At 43.2% G+C, this 18,811-nt stretch overlaps 1 protein-coding gene across 5 annotated transcripts in view; it reads left to right on the top strand.

The window, feature by feature from the left end:
* RASGRF2 (Ras protein specific guanine nucleotide releasing factor 2) overlaps positions 1 to 18,811 on the top strand; it is a 260,971-nt gene that overhangs the window by 191,037 nt on the left and 51,123 nt on the right. For all 5 annotated transcript variants that reach the window (XM_006065110.4, XM_006065111.4, XM_006065112.4 and 2 more), the window contains one exon: positions 15,164 to 15,270. In XM_006065110.4, coding sequence (XP_006065172.3) covers positions 15,164 to 15,270 — 107 coding nt within the window. The remainder of the gene's footprint in view (positions 1 to 15,163; positions 15,271 to 18,811) is intronic.

Below are 18,811 nucleotides of genomic sequence, written 5' to 3'. Positions count from 1 at the left end.
CCAAAACCACAATTCAAAAACATCAATCCTTCAGTGCTCAGCTTTCTTTATAGTCCAACTCTCACATCCATACATGACTACTGGAAAAACCATAGCTTTGACTAGATGGACCTTTGCTGGCAAAGTAATGCTCTGTGTGATGCCAAAGAGGAAACTGAGACCCTGAGAGGCGAAGGCACTTTTCCAAAGCAAGTCAGTAAGGTAAGTCCGTTAAAACATCTCCAATCTGCTAGTCCTTATATCACGTTTGCTGCTTTCTCCATGGGGAAGAAAAAGAGTGGGGATGGAGTGGCAGGGAAATTTTGAAGAGGGGCACTAAGGTGTCTCAGGCTGCAACTGCAGTCTTCAGGTCACAGGTGGCGAGGCGCACTGAGGGTGAAGGAACCAGACCATCCCCGCGGCGTGTGTCTCAGTTCTCTTAACAATGCCATACTGCACTGTTATTAGCATTGCGAGTTGTTTGACATTGCCCTCTGCGACTAGGTGATGGATCCGAAGTTGTTGGCATAAGGGGCCAGGGCTGAATCATCCATCCGTCAGTGCCGTTAAACTAATCCACTGGAGTAGAACAGTGTGGCAAGCTGCTCAGAATCTGTCTGAACTCCTGGGGGATGTCTTTAAACTGCACACTTCAGTACACAGTGGGATGGTGGTGATTTTCTCCTCCCTGAGCTTCCTGTAAGTTTCAAAGCAGGCACAGAATTTTAAATGAAAGAGCCCCTGCAGGCTTGAAAGCCTGCATTCTGACCCTCCGCCCCCTTCTGCGGCCGCCTCCAGGGCACGTGAGGAAAAGCAGAAGCCTGCTTGGCATGTTCTGCTGGTGTGATCAAAGGCACGTAGCCCGGAGCTACCAGGACCTTTACTAAACATTGACAGGATCAGATGGACTTGGTATTCACAGAGTGGAGCTGCTCTCCGGAGAGGCTGGCAGAGCTGGGCTGCCCAGACTAACCCTCCGTTTTCAGATCTCACATGGGCACTCTGTGCCGCCAGGTCATCCTAGTAAAGTCACTGCCTCACACACCAGGATTTCTCATCCTCTCCTCTCCTCTCTTCAGACCTCCACCTCCCTTTCTGGCTTACTGGTGAGCGTCTCTCCTCCTTCACAGTGAAAACAGAAAGGATGACCTCTTTCCTTCACTAACTTCACCAGCCCTCTGCCCCTGGACTCATCCTCTGCCTTCTTCCCGTGGGTCTGGAAGAATAACCCTTGCCCTGCTGTTGGGTCTACCCCTCCCCTTCCACATACTCAAGAACTGTTCTCATGCAGTTACTTCCTTTGCCTCTGTCATCCTCGGTTCTCCCTAAGCCAGCCATCCCCCTTGGCATGCCAGTGTGTCCTTATATCATCAGTTTTACCGGCTCCTGTTCCATTTCACAGCTTGTTTTCAATGCAGAACATCTCGCAAGAGCGAGCCTGCCTGATGTCTCCCCTCCATCACCTCCATTTCCCCTCCACCTATTCTCTTGGACTTTTACTCTGAAGTGACTGTTATCTTGTCACCTAGGACCTACATCTTGCTGAAGCCAAAGCCCTCATCTTAGTCTACGTCTCAGCAGCATATGGCGGAGCTGATGGCATCCTCCATGTTGAAACACTTGTCCTCTTTGTCTCCATGACACCACATGTGCCAGATTTTCCTTTCACCTTGCTCTCTTTCCCTTTTTGATCTCCTTTGCTGTCTCATCTTCTACAAAATCCCTATGGGTCTTGGGATCACAAGGCTCTCCTGGCGTTTTGCCCTGTACACACTTTCTACTCATGTAGCCTTATGATTCTAAGTACTTTGTAAATGCTTGAGACTCTCCAATTTACATTTCCAGTCTGAAACATTGTACTTGAGTTTCAGGCTGTTATGTCTAAGAGCCTTCTTGACATAGACACTTAGATGTCTAAAAGAGGCATCTTTCAGTTTAAAACCAAACTCTGGATTTTCTCCCTATAACCCAGTTTCAGGAAATGACATCATCGTCTAACCCAGATGCTCAGCCCCAAAACCCTGGGACTCTTCCTGATTCCTCCCTTTCCTTTAGACCTCACATTGGCTTCTTAGCACTGCTGTAATAGATGACTTCAAATGATTGACTAAAAATAGCAGAAATTTGTTCTTTCATGAAACAAATCTGAAATCTGAATTTTACTCTCTTCTGTCCACGCTATTCTTAAAGAGATGGGAATACCAGACCACTTACTTACCTGCCTCCTGAGAAACCTGTATGCAGATCAAGAAGCAACTATTAGAACTGGACTTGGAACAATGGACTTGTTCCACATTGGGAAAGGAGTATGATAAGGCTAGAAATCTGAAATCAAGGTGGCAGCCCGGCCATGCTCTCCGAGGGCATTAGAGAAGGAGTCCGCCTTGCCTCTTCCAGCCTCTGCTAACTGCTGGCAGTCCCTGGTATTCCCTGCCTTGTAGCAGCAGAACTCTCTTCTCTGCCTCTGTTGTCACGGGGCCTTCTTCCTCTGGGTGTGTTTGTGTCCAAATTTCCTTCTTATAACCATATCAGTCATCGGATTTAGGACTCTCCCTAATCCAGTTTGACATCTTACCTTGATTACACCTGCAAAGACCTTGTTTCAAATAAGCTAACACTGACAGGTTCTGAGTGAACGTGAATTTGGGAGAGCACTGTTCAGATCATTGTAGACCTCCACATCTAGTCCGTCCGCAAGTCTTAGCTCCTCCGATTCCAACAGTTCTTACCATTCCCGCCCCAGCCTTTGTCCAACCCTGGTTTACTCCCTCATTCTTGGTCTCTCCCACTCCACTTTTGCCCACTCCTGTGCATACTACCTAAGGAAGCCAGAGTGACCTGTTCAGAGTGTCAACAAGGTCACGATTCCCTTGCACAGGACCCTCTGGTGGCTTCCTGGTACCCGAGAAGACAATCCAGCACTTTCACTTGACTTGGGAGATGCTCATTGTCTTGCCTGCTCTCCAACTTCGTCTCCTTTTTCTGGATCCCATATTCACTGGGCCCCAGCCACACAGGCAGCTTTCTGGGCCTCCATCAGGCTGAACTGTCTCATGGCCTCCTCATTCACTGTTCTGCTTGAAACGCTCTTCCCCTGGATCTTCATATGACTGTTTCCTTTCCATTGTTCATGTCCCAGCTCACCTGTCCCAGTCCCCTCCTTACAGAGGCCTTCCCATCCCAGCCTAACAAATGTTCTCTCTCTTCCTGTATGTGTCCCTGTTTCTTTTTCTTTCTCTATCTCTGCCTCTCGCTTTCTTTGTCTCTCTCTGTCTCACAACACACACACACACATGCCTGTTTACTTCCCACATAGCTCTTCTTTTCAATATCTGAATTTACCTTATTCATTTGTTTATAGATAATATCACTGACATGATTTATTACTTGTTATTTCTGTCTCCCTCAGTAGAGCATGAATTCCTGTAAACAGCTAATTAGCTTCCTGTTGTCCACCGCTGTACCCCAGTTCCTATGAAAGAGATTGGCACAAAGACTCTCAGTCAGTATTTTGTGTCTGATAAAATGGGCTCTCTTTGTATTCTGTGGCTTCCACCCTCTCTCCCAAGGTACGTTTTATTTTCTACTGGCAGAATCTATCGTTTTAATACACTGAAACTGTGTGTGTACAGTCTAATGTTAACATTTGAGGGGGGAAAAAGGGCCTGTTTTTATCCCCACTCCCCAGCCATCTCTAAAAATTCTCTGAAGTGGCTTCTTCGGAACAGCTCAGCTCATTCAGTGGCTGTCCCCTCTCCTAGCACACACCAGTGCCTGCTCCTCCTGCACTGTATACACACTCGATACACCTCCCAGAATCAGGAGCTGTCACTCCTTGCCTCACCCCCTGCCCCCGTGGAAAAGCTTTTCTAAGCGTGTGTATAGGCTTCTGTAGAAAGAATGTAGAAGGCTTTGGAAAATTACCATCGTTTGGGTTTGTGGGGAGATGTTGCCTAATGCAAGGACGGGAATGTTGTTCCACGTCACGCTGGTGAGCTGCCTGTTATCCGGAAGGGGTAGCAGACAGCCATCAGAGAATTCAGACTAACATACTGAAGAATCATCCTCCTTGTTTTCCAGATAGTTGGCTATGAACTTGGGCCGAAAAGGAAATAATTGGGAAATTTAAAGTTTTGTTCTTTTTGTTTTTTGTTGTTCCTTATGTTAACCATTTCTAGAGCATTTTCTGTATTTTCCAAGGCCTGGGTAATACTGGTTTTGCTATCAAGAAACTCTGACCATGAGTGTTAGATTTCTTGATTTCCTTTAATAGATTGCCATATTTTGATTTTCAGAGTGGTTCATGTTATTGGCTCCCACAAATCATTATCACCTCTCAGTTTCTAGACTATCTCTTTTCTTCTTGCCGCAGCAGTTTTCTTGACAACTCATTTAAATTTGGTTACTTTCTGGCTTCACTTCTTACCTACACCTCAAAAGACCCCATTCTGCCTTGGCAGAAGTCACCGTCTCCCTCCATACTGGCCATGTGTCCTTGATGTATCTGTACGTCAGCTCAAAAACTGATGGCAGCCACAGTGGGAGGCCTGGAGCTTACACAGCAATAAACACGGGCAGCCAGCACGACTCGTGTCTCAGTGGGAAGAGGCTGGGGTTTAGAATCCAATGACCTCACCATAAATCCTGGCTTTGCTCTTACCATCTGTGACCTTCGGTAACTATTGGACTTCTCTGAGCCTCAGTTTCCTCATCTGTGAAGACAAAGAATCTGTTTTATACAACTGTGAGAATTAAAAGAAGTAATGGTTCTCAATAAGTTTTGTTTTAGATTTAGTATATAACCATTTCTTCAAGAATCTAAATAGCACATATTTTTTTAAAAATCCATGAGAACAGTTCAGCTGACAATCTTAGTCAAGAAAATCTTACTGATTTTCTTGAAAGGTGAAAACAAAGGGAAGATATTGATTTTTGCCATTCTTCATGTATTTTTCATCACGAATGATGATATAGACCTGCTGAACTTCTTTTCCTCATTCTATTATTCAAGGATGTGTTTATTGCAATTAATCACACTTAGAAAAAAATCTCAGGTTAAACAGAGTAAAGAGAAGAACTTAACAACTTGAAAGATAAGGACACACTTATAGACAAATTTTTAGAAAAATCTCACTATGCAGAATTTGTTCATTGTCTCATCAATGTCTTGCCCTATAACACCTTTGAGAAAGGGCCTTTCACATTTCTGGCCATGTGCTTTGAGTGGGAGCTACCTCCTCCAGACAGACAGACAGACAGACACACACACACACACACACACACACACACACACCTCCCTGCCATCTCTGACACCTCCCCACTATTGCCATAGGGATCAATTTGAGGAAAGCATATGATGCAGTCAATGAAAAGCAAAGATATTTTAGAGGATTTCTAGGTTACACATTTCTTTATCTTTAGTGGAAGCTACCAAAAAGAATGCCTTGTTATCCTCTGGATGCTGTTATATGAGGTAATATGATGATATGATTAACAAGGCCTTACCCATTTTTGCTGCCTGGAAATGAGAGCAGAATAAAAGCACTAAAGAGAAATAGACATGGACTAGACTAAAATGTACCTCTGAATCAAACAGGATCTGAATCTAGAACTATCCCCAGATGTATAAAATAGCAATTCCCTTTTAAGCCAGTTTTGTTGCTGGTGAATTTAAGGTTCTCACTTTGTTGTGAAAGAACTCAGAAATGAAATGATAGGTAAGAAGTAGATTTGTTTAGAGAGAAACACACTCTACAGACTGTGGGCCTCCTTAAAAGGCAAGAGCAGCCCTGAAATATGGTGTGGTTAGTTTCTATGGGCTGGGTAATTTCATAGGTTAATGAGTGGGAGGATTATTACAATTATTTGGGGGGAAGGGGCAGAAATTTCCAGGAGTTGGGCCATCGCCCACTTTTTGACCTTTTTTGGTTAGCCTCAGAACTGGTAGGTGTGTCATTTAGCATGCTAATGTATTACGGTATCACAATAAGTGTCTAATGAGGCTCAAGGTCTAGTAGAAGTGAGATCTTCTGCCATCTTGGACCCAGTTGGTTCTACCAGTCTTTGTCATGTCCTTGGGGTGTGTTAGTCTTTTAAAGGTTGTGACCTGCCCCCTTCCGTCCTGTTTCAGTTTGAATTGGGTGTTCTGTCCTTTTGCAAACAAAAGATTGCCAGGGAAGAGACCATTAAAATGGGAGTAATTGCATGTACTGGTATATTACTACAGCAAACATCCTACCATGTATGAACTAAGGTTCAATTTCTGTAATTGTAGCTATTATTCTAGATTATCTCTCAAAATGAGTCTGTCAGTTTATAGACTGAGTGAACGCTGTTATCATGATGTTCAGCACAGTGTATGTGCAAATCTGCTTGTCTGCATTAGTTTTTTTTTTTTTTTTTTAGTTTACTAGCTCATAAAGCCCCTTCATAACTAGGAAAAATTCTAGACTTGGTTCAGTGGGCAATAGGGAGACATTAGACATTAGAAGTACTTGGTGCTGGAGAAGTAACAAATTAGAGGGATATTTGCAGTTACTGTTGGAGAGACAGTGCCTTGCTCATTAGCAGGGTTTCGAATTACACATCTTTGGTGTTTTACTTGTTTGAAGGCTGTCTTCTCCCCATTTAAAAAACCAGCTCATGAGAGCAGGGGCCACATCTCTTGTTCACCAGGAGAACATAGATATTATTCACAGGACAGTGGACCTGTGAACACAGATATTCAGGACAGGACTGTCAATATTTCTACACAGCACCTGGAACATAGATATTGATGAGATAACTGAATTATGGATGAGGATGAATAGAAGGCAGAGAGAATGGGGAAACAGGAACATGTAGGAGATAGGAATCTACAACCCATGTGTGAAGTGCCTAGACGCAGGGTTATAGCAGGAGACTAGAGAAGAAAGGCATCAGTCTGACAGATGCTACCAAAAAGTTAACAGTGTTTGTTGACTGAATGGGAAAAACCAAGGAAATACAGAGAGGAGTGAGGTTTCCCACCCGAGAAGCAGAAACCGTGGCTGTTCCATTAACTCAAAGGCAAGTTGGGATGGGGAGGAGCATGAGAGAAAAAAATTTTTTTTTATTTTTGGATTTTTTTTTTAAGAGAGAAGAATGTGTCATTCATATGGAAATGTAAGAAAGATTTCTTTCAAGGAATGAAGGATTTGGGGAAATGATGGAACTCAAGGTGTTAGGTTGGAATATGTAGAAAAACCGTGGGAGAGAATTATGTTCCCGAAGGAGTGAGAACTGCTTGGAGTCAGCTTGAGAACAGACCAGAAACAGAGGAGGAGTATCCTCTGCTTGTTCCTTCAGACTTGTTTCAGAGTAAAGAACAGACTTAGTTTTCTAGAATTCCTGGGAAATTAATGTAGGTAGTTTAAACATAATACTCATAATCAGATTGTCCATATTAGTCACTTTCAGACTTCTATTGCAACCCACTCTTAAGAAATACGGTTTACATTTTGACCCACACACGCACACACACACAACTGGTACAAAATTTTCTCTGACGAATACGTACTCTCACTATATACAGTCGACTCAGTTTTCATCTGTTTCATTGTTTAAAGCTGGCAACAACCCACTAAATTGATCTCACTCCCCGTTAATAGATCAAGTCTGGAAGTTTTAAAAGCCCTGGTCTATGTGAAGGTCACATAAGAAATGTAATGAATTTGACGAAAGTATATGTTTTGAGAAAAATTAAATTCTGATTAGATAAGAGTTTTTGTTTAAAATCCATTATCATATAAAACTCTATAATGGTGCTATGTTCTTATAGCTCTTCAAAATTTAGAAAGAATTAAAAGGAAAGCACTTACTTTTCCAAAACATTCAAATGGCTTCTTATCTTGGAGCTTTAATAGTATTTACCAACTTGTAAATAAAATTTAAAGTCTGAACTTTGGATTCAGGCTATGAGGTGTAGTTAAAAGCACTCTGGCTTTGGAAATGGACAGACCTGGGCTCAGGTCGTGGATCGGCCGCTTATTTTACTGTTTATTTATTTGTTTGTTTTGGCTGCTCTGCATCTTCGTTGCTGTGCACTGGCGCTCTCTAGTTTTGGTGTGTGGGCCTCTCCTTGCAGTGGTTTTTCCTGTTGCAGAACATAGGCTCCAGGACATGCAGGCTTCAGTACTTGCAGCTCACAGGCTCCAGGGGTCAGGCTTAGTAGCCGGGCCTATGGGGTTAATGGCTCCACAACTTGTGGGGTCTTCCCAGACCAGGGATCAAACTGGCATCCTCTGCATTTTGAGGTGGATTCTTAACGGCTGGACTGACCACCAGGGAAGCCCCTGCACTTACTAACTCTGTGACCTTTGCCAAGTTTCTTAACCTCTCTGAATTCCTGTTTCTTTGTATGTAAGTGGGGAAAGCAACATTGACTCTACTCAGTTGCTCTTGTTGCTGAAGAATTCTTGTTGACCACATTACTTAAATGGCTTCCCTTGAGGTTCAGCTGGTAAAGAATCCACCTGCAATGTGGGAGACCTGGGTTCGATCTCAGGGTCGGGAAGATCCCCTGGGGAAGAAAGAGGCTACCCATTCCAGTATTCTGGCCTGGAGAATTCCATGGACTGTATAGGCAATGGGGTCGCAAAGAGTTGGACGTGACTGAGTGACTTTCACACACACATAGTACTTATGGCCCAATGCTTGTTACTTGCTGGGCATGCAATAAGTGGCAACTGTTATTATTACAAGGGCTAAAGTACAGACTACTTGTAAAGCTGCTAGCACAGTGCCTGGCATAAGGCAGCAATAAATATGGATGATCTTTCTATGCCAACAACCAAAAAGTAGAAATACAGTTGTAAGCCAAGTATGTAGAAATGTACAAACCAATTATATGATTTTATATTACATACAATTTTTAAAGAAAGATATTTACTGGATAAAGTAAAGCACATGGATAACATTGATGTTATTGGAGAGACTGAGTCTCATTTGTATAACGTGAGAAATTATTCTCCACTGTTGTGGCATTTTTCTTAATTCCCCCACCGATGTAATCATTAAAGTGATCTCAATGTATTCATTCAATAAACCTAGGTTTATTAAGACCTACAATGCCAGGTACTGGGGATAAAAACACAATAAGAAACAGTTTCTAGAAGTGTGGTTAAAATAAACAATAGTTAGCATTTACTTTTGCTCCCAAGCACCCCATCCCCGTGGACCACTGACATCAGCACTCTCTCTGTGCTTTTTGGGTCTTCCTGATTGACATTCCACACCACGTCAGAGGATGGCCTAAAGATGCTCTGTTGGTCTTCACAACAGCTCTATGGTCCACTTCTTGATGATCTACTTTTCAGGTTAAAATACCTCACCATGTTCAAGAATGCCTTGTTTGTTTGTTTTTTTTTTTGGTCAATTTGCCCCTGGCAACGTCAGGGTAGCTCTAACTGAACAAGCCCATAGTCCACCTACATGCCATCTTACTTCCATCTCACTGTTTTTTTACTTGCCTCTTACAAAGTAGGCAGTGAAGTTAACTATCACATCATTTGAAGAAAAAAAAATGAAAGTTTTCCTGCTTTCCTATGTTTTAAAATGTCCTTGTATCCCTCCTCACCACTTTTACTGCCTGCCTGCTTGTGATAGATCTCATATCCATAGTCATCATAGTAATATGGTGGGGAAATGCCCTTAATTCACATACATAGGATCTGCAGACACTTTCTGATAGTTTTCATTGGGAGGAATGCCGTTTTTGTTAAGAAAAATAACTGCTGAGTGCCTGTGTGCAAAACTGAAGGGCCTACAAAGATGCCTGAGATAAAAATCCCTTCACCAGGGAATGTATAGTTTAATGAGAGAGATGTCATATGTACCACCAGCTGTAAGGGAGAGAATGACTCATGAGGTGTCTGGGGGAAGGACCATAAAGCTGAATCTCATTCTTAACTTCACACACACGGTGATTTGCTTCTTACCACTTATCTAGATGACTTTTGTTGCCCAAATTAGCCCATCTGACCAGTGCCTACAACTGAAAAAAAAAACATGCATGAATTGGAAAGACAAGAATTTCATGGTGGCAGTATTTCAGACGTGTGATGTTAGTAAAATAAAACCTCCTGGCATCTGTAGAGTTTGGTTGGGCTGTCACACTTGACAAGGGAAAGATTTGTAAAACTCCACAAAGAGTTTCTGTTTGGTTTTACAAAAAGTGGCTTAAGAATCCCTTGGGGGTGGATCCATGACTATAGGACAGATTGGCTTCTACATGGGTATCACCATCAACTGGCTGTGTGGTTCATGTTTCAATTTGGAAATAAATATTGCTCAAGCAGCCCCTAGCTTGTACGGTGGCTTACAATAAGGAGGAAGTCTGGCAAGTTGCAAAAAAATGGTTGCTCTGATCAAAGAACTTTAAAGTCTGTGAAAAATGGGCATCTTTCATTGCTTGATCAACAGATGGACATCTTTGATCTTAGAAGTACTCTTATCAATTCTGTTTAAACTGCCAATTTAGAAATTCCCGACACCAGATACATAAACCATCTCTCTGAGGGGATATCTCCAGTAAATCCTGAAGGTCAAGCTTTATTAGTGGAGTTACAGCTTACTCATGAACTGAAATTGCCTTAACGGTACTCTTACGTGCTAAGCTGATACATGGGATCTTGATGTAATTTTGCACATGGGTTCATGCTCCCAATCAGAGCACCTGTCTCCCCTCTTTCCTGTTTTCTACCTCTTTAGCTCTTTGTATTGCTGCTGATTAGGGCTTTCCTGATGGCTTAGCGGGTAAAGAATCTGCCTGCAATGCAGGAGATACAGGAGATACAGGTTTGATTCCTGGGTTGGGAAGACTCCCTGGAGGAGGAAATGGCTAACCCACTCCAATATTCTTTGCCTAGAATATTCCATGGGCAGATGAACCTGGTGGACCTGGTTGCAAATTTTCAGATCCTTTTACAGTTTGCTCCTTTCTTTATTTAACTGGGTCTAACCCGTGTTTATTTATATTTTTCTATCCATGTTTTGGGCTTCCCTTGTAGTTCAGACAGGTAAAGAATCCACCTGTAGTGCAGGAGACCCAGGTTTGATCCCTGGGTCAGGAAGATTCCCCTGGAGAAGGGAATGGCTACCCATTCCTGTATTCTTGCCTGAAGAATTCCATGGACAGAGAAGCCTGGCGGGCTATAGTCCATAGGGTGGCAAAGAGTCGGACACAACTGAGTGACTAACAAATCCGTGTTTTAAATTTCAACTTGTCTATTTTTCAGCAATAATTTAAAGAATAATTCTGTTAATTTGAAGACATTTTATGTGGATCTTATAAAACTTAAAATATTTTAAATTCTTTTCACATGTTTTTAGTTCACACTTTTATATCTTTAGTCTTTATAAGCATCCTAATTTAGGATATTTGAAATTTTTGGTAGTGGTGGAGGGGTGGGATGAGGTGGGGAGTTCCTGATCCCTGTGTCTATGGACCCTTGTTTATGGTGGATGGCTTATTTGTTTTGTGCTTTGGAATTATGAGTTTTTCTTAAGGGTCTTTCTTGTTGGTCATCCAGTACAGGCTGAGGGTAAGCTCATGTCTCTCCGGAGAGGTTTGTATGCTTTTGTCAGGGCACCAGAGTTATCGCTGGCCATGGCCACCCGGTAGTGGTTCATTCTGAGCTTCAAACCTACATGAGGTGGGCCTGTGGGTATCTATTCTCAGCAGGGGGAATTCACTCCCCTGAGATCCAGGCTAAAATAGTCAAGTTTCTTAACTCCCTCCTTGTGCAGGCTGGAGAATTTCTTTTCCTAATCCTCTCGCTCAGGCAGAGGGAGTGGTCTGATGAGAATTCCAGCTTTATGTGGGAGTCAGTTCTAATTCTGTCACCCACACTTCCTGAAGGCCCTGGGGCTTCTTCTCTTGAGTGACGTGGATTTACAATCCACATCTCCTGTTAGCAAGGCTGGTAACCTATTCTCCTCTCAGAGCAGTTGTTCAGAGACTTAGTTCTTGTTTTCAAGTCTCTCTGTGTTTGACTCTGGAAAATTCCTTATCTTCTTGAGAACTCAGCTATGCATTTAATAAGATATTATATTTTCCCCAGAATTTCTAAGATTTTTAATATCAAAAAGTTTTTTTTTTTTTTAATTATCTATTTTACCAAGAGCACATCAGCATCCTCTGACAGTGTCTTCTAGTGGGTAGAAGACACCTGTCCACATTCAAAGAGGAGTATGGAGAAGGGACCTCTGCCTTTTAGAAGTGCATGCACTTTTTGGTCTAACTCATTTGTAGGCTCTGAGGACTGTTCATTCAGTCTTTCATTCAATCACCCTTACCTTTATAGCACATTCAGTAATTACTGATTTCCTACTATACAAGCTTGCATTCATTTATTCAGCAAACATATATTGTGTCTAGCTTCTGCTACATGCCATGTATGTGCTCACGCTCAGCAAAAACATACCTGATCCCTGTCTTCATGGAGGACACAAATACTGATCAGATAATCATATAGATAAAATGTGTAAAATTGCAAATATGGCCAGTGTCCGGAAATAAATGTGCATGTTGTTGTGAGATGTGCAATGAAGGAGTTACCCAGTTCAGGCCCTTAAGGGCTTTTTTGGGGACGTGAAGTAAGAGTGGCTTTCACTGAGTGAAAAGCGAAGTGATAATTGGGCCAGATACGGAGCAGTATGTACAAAGACCCTGGGGTGAGAATGAGGGACTGAAGAAGGGTGGTTAATTGGAAGAGGAAATTGTGAAAAGAATAAGGTCTCAGAAAAGGCTGGAAGGGAGCTAAGAGCCGAACCATGGAAGACGCTGAAGGCTGTGTTAAGGAGTTTTGTGTTTATCCCGAGAGTCATTAAGGGCTTTAAACAGGGCAAGGGCACATCTAATTTGCCCTTTGGAAGATCTTTCTGACTTCAGAAAAGAGAAGAAATTTGAGGAGGCAGGCGTGACAGTGAGGCTAGTTAGGAGGCTGTTGTCAGGAGACTAACTAAGAATTGCTAGAGCTCAGGGCCAGTTTTGGCTTTGTAAATACAAAGACATGGACAAAACTGAGATTTATTTAGCAGGTGGAACTATCAAGGAGAAGCAGAGAGTCAGGCCAAGAACTATTCCAAAGTTCCAGGCTTACATAACTGGATGGCTGGTGGTGGTCCTTTACTGAGATGGGGAACACCAGAAGAGAATAATGTTTGCTGGAAAGGCCAGGGGGTTTCTTTTTGCATGTGTTGAGTTTGAGGTTTTTGAAAGATCTAAGAGGCAGTTGGATTCATGGATCCAGAGTCCAGAGAAGAAAACTAGGGATGTAATTATGAGAGTAATTTTTTATAGGTGATTATTAAATGAGATTTCCTATGGAGAGATGATAAGTTGTTGTTTGTTCAGTTGCCAAGTCGTTTCTGACTCTTTTTGACTCCATGGACTGTAGCATGCCAGGCCTCCCTGTCCCTCACCATCTCCTGGAGCTTGCCTAAGTTCATGTCCATTGAATAGGTTATAGAAATGTGGAGGTTATTGGTGAGTTTAGTGGGGGCTATTTTGGTGGTAAGAAGGGATAAGAAGCTAGGAGTAGGATGTAGAGTGAGTAGGAGATGAAATGAAATCAGTGAATGTGGACAAGTTTTAAGAACTTTCCCAGTGAAGTTACATGAGATTTGAATTCATTTTTTAAAAAATAATGGCAGTTATTTATTTATTTAGGCCATACCGTACAGCATGTTGGATCCCGGTTCCCTGACCAGGAATCAAACTCAGGCCCGCTGCAGTGGAAATGCAGATTCTTAACCACTGGACCACCAGAGAAGTCCCCTTGAATTCATTTTTAAAGGAAACAAGTCACTTAGTTATGATTGGAAAGCAAAATCTTTTAAAATAGAGAATCAATAGAAAATATTAAAATAGTTTCTTGATAGTGAAGAGATGGCCAAGGTAGAAACATAGGCTGACACAGAGATGAAGACTCTGACCCAAAACTGAGTTGTAGTAATAGCTAACATTTATTACACTCTCACTGTTTTCCCAAGTGCCACTCGAAATGCTTAGCTAACTTAATCTCCAAAAAGTCTCTGCAGTTGATACACTTATTCCATTCAGGACATGAGGAAGCTGATCACCAGAGAGGAGCTGTAACTTACGTCATGGGAGGACAGGGGTTTGAACCCAGTCTGGCTGTGGAGTTCATGTTCTTACGTGCTTGTGTGCTAAGTTGCTTCAGTCATGTCCAACTCTGTGCAACCCTATAGACTGTAGCCCTCCAGGCTCCTCTGTCCATGGGATTCTCCAGGCAAGAATACTGGAGTGGGTTGCCATGCCCTCCTCCTAGGTATTTTCCTGACTCAGGGATCGAACCCAAGTTTCTTACGTCTCATGTGTCGGCAGGCGGATTCTTTACCACTAGCACCACCTGGGAAGCTCCTTCATGTTCTTAACCACTGTGCTCTACCGCTTCTCAATATGTGAGTGCACAACAAAGTATTTATATCATCTGTGAGCCAAGGTATGAGCTTGCTGCTGCTGCTGCTAAGTCGCTTCAGTCGTGTCCGACTCTGTGCGAACCCAGAGACAGCAGCCCACCAGGCTCCCCCTCCCTGGGATTCTCCAGGCAAGAACACTGGAGTGGGTTGCCATTTCCTTCTCCAACGCATGAAAGTGAAAAATGAAAGTGAAGTCGTTCAGTCGTGTCCGACTCTTTGCGACCCCATGGACTGCAGCCTACCAGGCTCCTCCATCCATGGGATTTTCCAGGCAAGAGTACTGGAGTGGGGTGCCATTGCCTTCTCCGAGGTATGAGCTTATCCATCTGCAGATATTGAAAATATCTGTGGTTATATGACTCTGGAGCAAAAGTATAAACTAATGTTGGCTCAAATACTTTGTTAAAACTCCTTCTTGGCTTTATGTTATACAACAGGACAGCCATAAGTGGAAATGTCACTAGACCATCTGTAGCTTTAATCAGTGACCATTAATAAATATGTGCACATTATTCATTTAATTGTACCTATAACTATGTGGTGAGCTCTGAGGGCATCATAGGTAAGTAAGCAGAATCCACGACCAGCTGAAGCCACTTACTCCTCTGCCAAGATGTGTCATTTGTGAGTGGCATTAAGCAGTGTCCCAAAATAAGTGACCTTTTCCAGGTCCCCGGGGATTGGCTTTAACTACAACATGTGTGTTTCTTTTCCTCCCAAGGATTTAACAACTCCGAGAGAACATGCGACAAAGAGTTTATTATACGTAGAACAGCCACCAATCGAGTACTGAACGTTCTCCGTCACTGGGTCTCAAAGCACGCACAGGTAATTGAGTAGCCTCGGTAATTACTTTCAAGGATTTTTTTAAACACCAGCTTTAAAAATCATTAACAGCACCTCCTGATGCTTTCAAGTAGAGTTTGAAATCTTGGAAATAGAGCATGTTGAAGGGAAGAAACTCGAAGGTGGGCCTGCAGGTCAAAGCAAGCAAATGTGTACCACCACCATCGAGTGGTTCAGTTCTTCCAAGGGCAGGACACAGGAAGTGGGGCAGGACTCCCCCTTCTCTCATCTCTGCGGAACAGCACCCACTGAGGCTGCCAGCTGTCCTCTGCCACCTGGGAGCACTGTTCACAGGGCCCTCTCTCTGAGTGGAGTTGGGTCAGTTGGAGTGGTACCTCATGGAGGTGAACAGCAGGTGCCCCTGAAAGCAAGCAGCATTCTTGTACCAGACACGGGGGTGTTTCCTCAGCCTAATTCAGAAGACACTTTTGTCTTTACCCCCTTTGATGTTTTGTTTCTAGTACAGTTGACTCTTATTTGAGGCATGTAGGATCCCGTTCCCGGATCAGGGATTGAACCTGGGCCCCCTACATTTGGAGTGTGAAGTCTTAGCCACTGGACCCCCAGGGAAGTCCCAACTCTTGAGCAACATGGTGGTTAGGAGCGCCAGCTCTCTGTGCGGTGGAACACTTGTGTGTAGCTTACATCTGGCCCTCCGTACCCATGGTCCTGTGATGTATGTGGTTCCTCCACATTCACGGATTCAACCAACCTCAGACTGTGCAGTGTGGTAGTGCTTACTATTGAAAACAGTCCGCATACAAGTGGACCCACACAGTTCGAATCTGTTTCTCAAGAGTCTAGTGTATTCTGTTTTTAAATTGCATCATGCTGACAGGACATCTACTTGTTTTCTATTTGTGCGTATTCAGTGCAAGTTTATAGACTTCATATCCATTTCACCATTTCACAAAATAAAGCAAGGGCCCCCTTTGCCTCATTGATTCAGGGCATGAATTGTGCCAAACAATGTCCCCACTGTCAAATAAGCGGTGGGCCTTCCTGACGCAGGCTGGCTAGCACCCTGCAAGGGGAGTTGTGGAGAGAGAAGAGGGCCCTTCATGGCTCAGATCAGCACACGGGAAACATATGAAGTGCGAGTTAGCTAATGAGTAGAGGGGAAAAAATGCAAGGAATTCCCATGCCTCACTTCATTATATTCTCAGAGGCCGTCTCAGGTCTTCTGCCTGGTCCTTGGTAATGACCATTCATCAGAGAGAGTCTCGTGAGGGCCAGGCTCCTGAAAACCCTGTGGCAGGACAGTTCACTAACTGGAACAAGTGGGATGTGGACCTCACCACTAGCTGGCCCATGACAGCTCCTAAATAGTAATTAAAATAAGAACAAGTACAGCACATCAGTAAAGGCTGTAAGCACTTCATCTTGTACATCTTAGATAAATAACAATGGATCCTATATGACTCAAATTCAGAGAACCATCCTTAGCTCGTTGGAAATGTCTGGTCTCTCTTTTCCACAATCTCAGTGAGCTGCTTTGAATCCCTTTTGCTTCACTGCAGATAAAACATAATAGTGATGTTTCTCTGCCACCTGACCATCCATCCTGTCATCTCTGATTTTTGACTCAGAGTCTTGGCTTCTGATTCCTGAGTCTGACAGTGGCTTGGGGGTGCAGAGTAGTTTTGATAGACAAAGTTGAGCAGATGCTGTGTGGTTCTCTTCCCCAGTCAGAGCTTTGGCCCTGCAAGTTCATGCCAAGACTTGCAGTCATAGCACAAGTCACAGCCCAGGTTTCCCTGGTCCCAGCTCCTTCCTCTCCTCCACATCTTCCCTCAAAAACTCTAACCCCACCTCCCTGTTAGCCTCACTTTCCTTTTATCCCTTTTATCAATCCCCAGCACCCTCTTCCTCTAATGATCTCAAACAGGGGTCCCTCAAAATTCATATATAATATTTACAGTAGCTAGAAAAGTACCTCAATTCGAATTACAGTAGACTGGGATTATTTTATTTTTGGTAAACACAGTTCATAGATAGGAAGATATTGGTGTACTAAATCCATCACTTATAATTAAGAGATTTATAGTAAAGTGTTATCATCTGACTTAATAGCTACATTGTACATGCAGGTATACATGTGTGCATACAGGCAATATCAGGCTGAATAGCACCAAGCCATTAGCTACTGGAATAGAAAATGGATTGATATGAAAGCAAGAGTCTCTTAATTCAGATTGTGTCCAAATGGCCTTTAGTTCTAATCCAAAAGCACCCTAGATAGATAAAAGGAGATGATTGATAAATAGATGTTGTTGTTTAGTCACTAAGTCTTGCCCGACTCCTGTAACCCCATGGACTACAGCCCACCAGGCTCCTCTGTCCATGAGATTCTCCAGGCAAGAATACTGGAGTGGGCTGCCATTTTCTTTCCCCAAGGGATCTTCCTGACTCAGGGATTGAAGCCACGTCTCCTGAATTGGCAGGCAGATTCTTTACCACTGAGCCAACAGGGAAGCCTAGATAGATAGGTAGTCCAACAGATGCCTAAATGCAGCAGGTGCAAAGTTTCATCTGATGCAGCAGACTCCTGGGAGGAAGATTTTGTAAATGGAAAGGAGAGGGTACGAAAATTTACTGGACACCTACTCCATAGGCCAACTCGAACTTGCTATCTATATTGTCTATATCTTACAGTTGAATCCCAGACATGAAGCACTGAAAGTCACAGCACTTCTAAGTGGTAGAACCTGGACTTGAACCAAGAACTGTTGAACTCCAGAGCTCAAGTCCTAGTCCCAGAGAGTTGAGTCTGCCAGTTCGGCGTGAACTGGCTGGAAAGGCAGCCACAAACCTGAATCCTTAATTAGAAAAGCAAAGGCAGAATAAGAAATGGTGCATGGTTAATTTCCTAGGAAACCCTTTTCCCCTTCCAAGTGTGGGTGAAATGGACTAAAATGAAGCTGTCATCTTGGAAATAAAATCTTCTATGTGCAACAAAAAGCACCCTAGGTTTTAGCTTTTATTTGGACAGTTCAGATACTTTGCAGCCTGTCACTTCAGATGTGCTTATACATGGGAAAGCACTTTGCAATCAATTTTAGCTTCCCAGACCCTCTCTACATCAAAGTGGTACATCTCTACACGTGTGGACAGTAAAGCTGCTCAGGTATCCAGTCTTCTCTCCTGTCAGGATTACTGTATAAAATTTAGACCCTGATGTGCCAAAGGCAGTCCTTACCACTCACTCACTTGTCTTTTCTTACTTTGCCTGCTCATGTGAGTGGATTGTTGTGATGTGTGGTTGGTGTCGGATAGTCCTGGTATAACTTCATCATGTGCACAGCCTGTCACCTTCCTCATTCAAGTGAGTTCTCCATCACCATCTCAGTCAGCACGCGAGGTGCAGGCATTTCCATAGCATTTCTACTTATTGGAAAAGAGCTTTAGGACATTTTTGCTGGCTTCAGTGTCCAGGTTTCCCTTCCTCACTTTACTGCCTTGCTTTTGGTGGGACTTGAGCCCAGGCCTGTCCATTTCTAAAGCCAGAGTGCTTTTAATTACA

Source organism: Bubalus bubalis, chromosome 9 (assembly GCF_019923935.1).
Source record: "Bubalus bubalis isolate 160015118507 breed Murrah chromosome 9, NDDB_SH_1, whole genome shotgun sequence".
Lineage (NCBI taxonomy): Eukaryota > Metazoa > Chordata > Mammalia > Artiodactyla > Bovidae > Bubalus > Bubalus bubalis.
The sequence above is the reverse complement of the archived record's forward strand: the minus strand, read 5'-3'. Positions and strand labels throughout refer to the sequence as shown.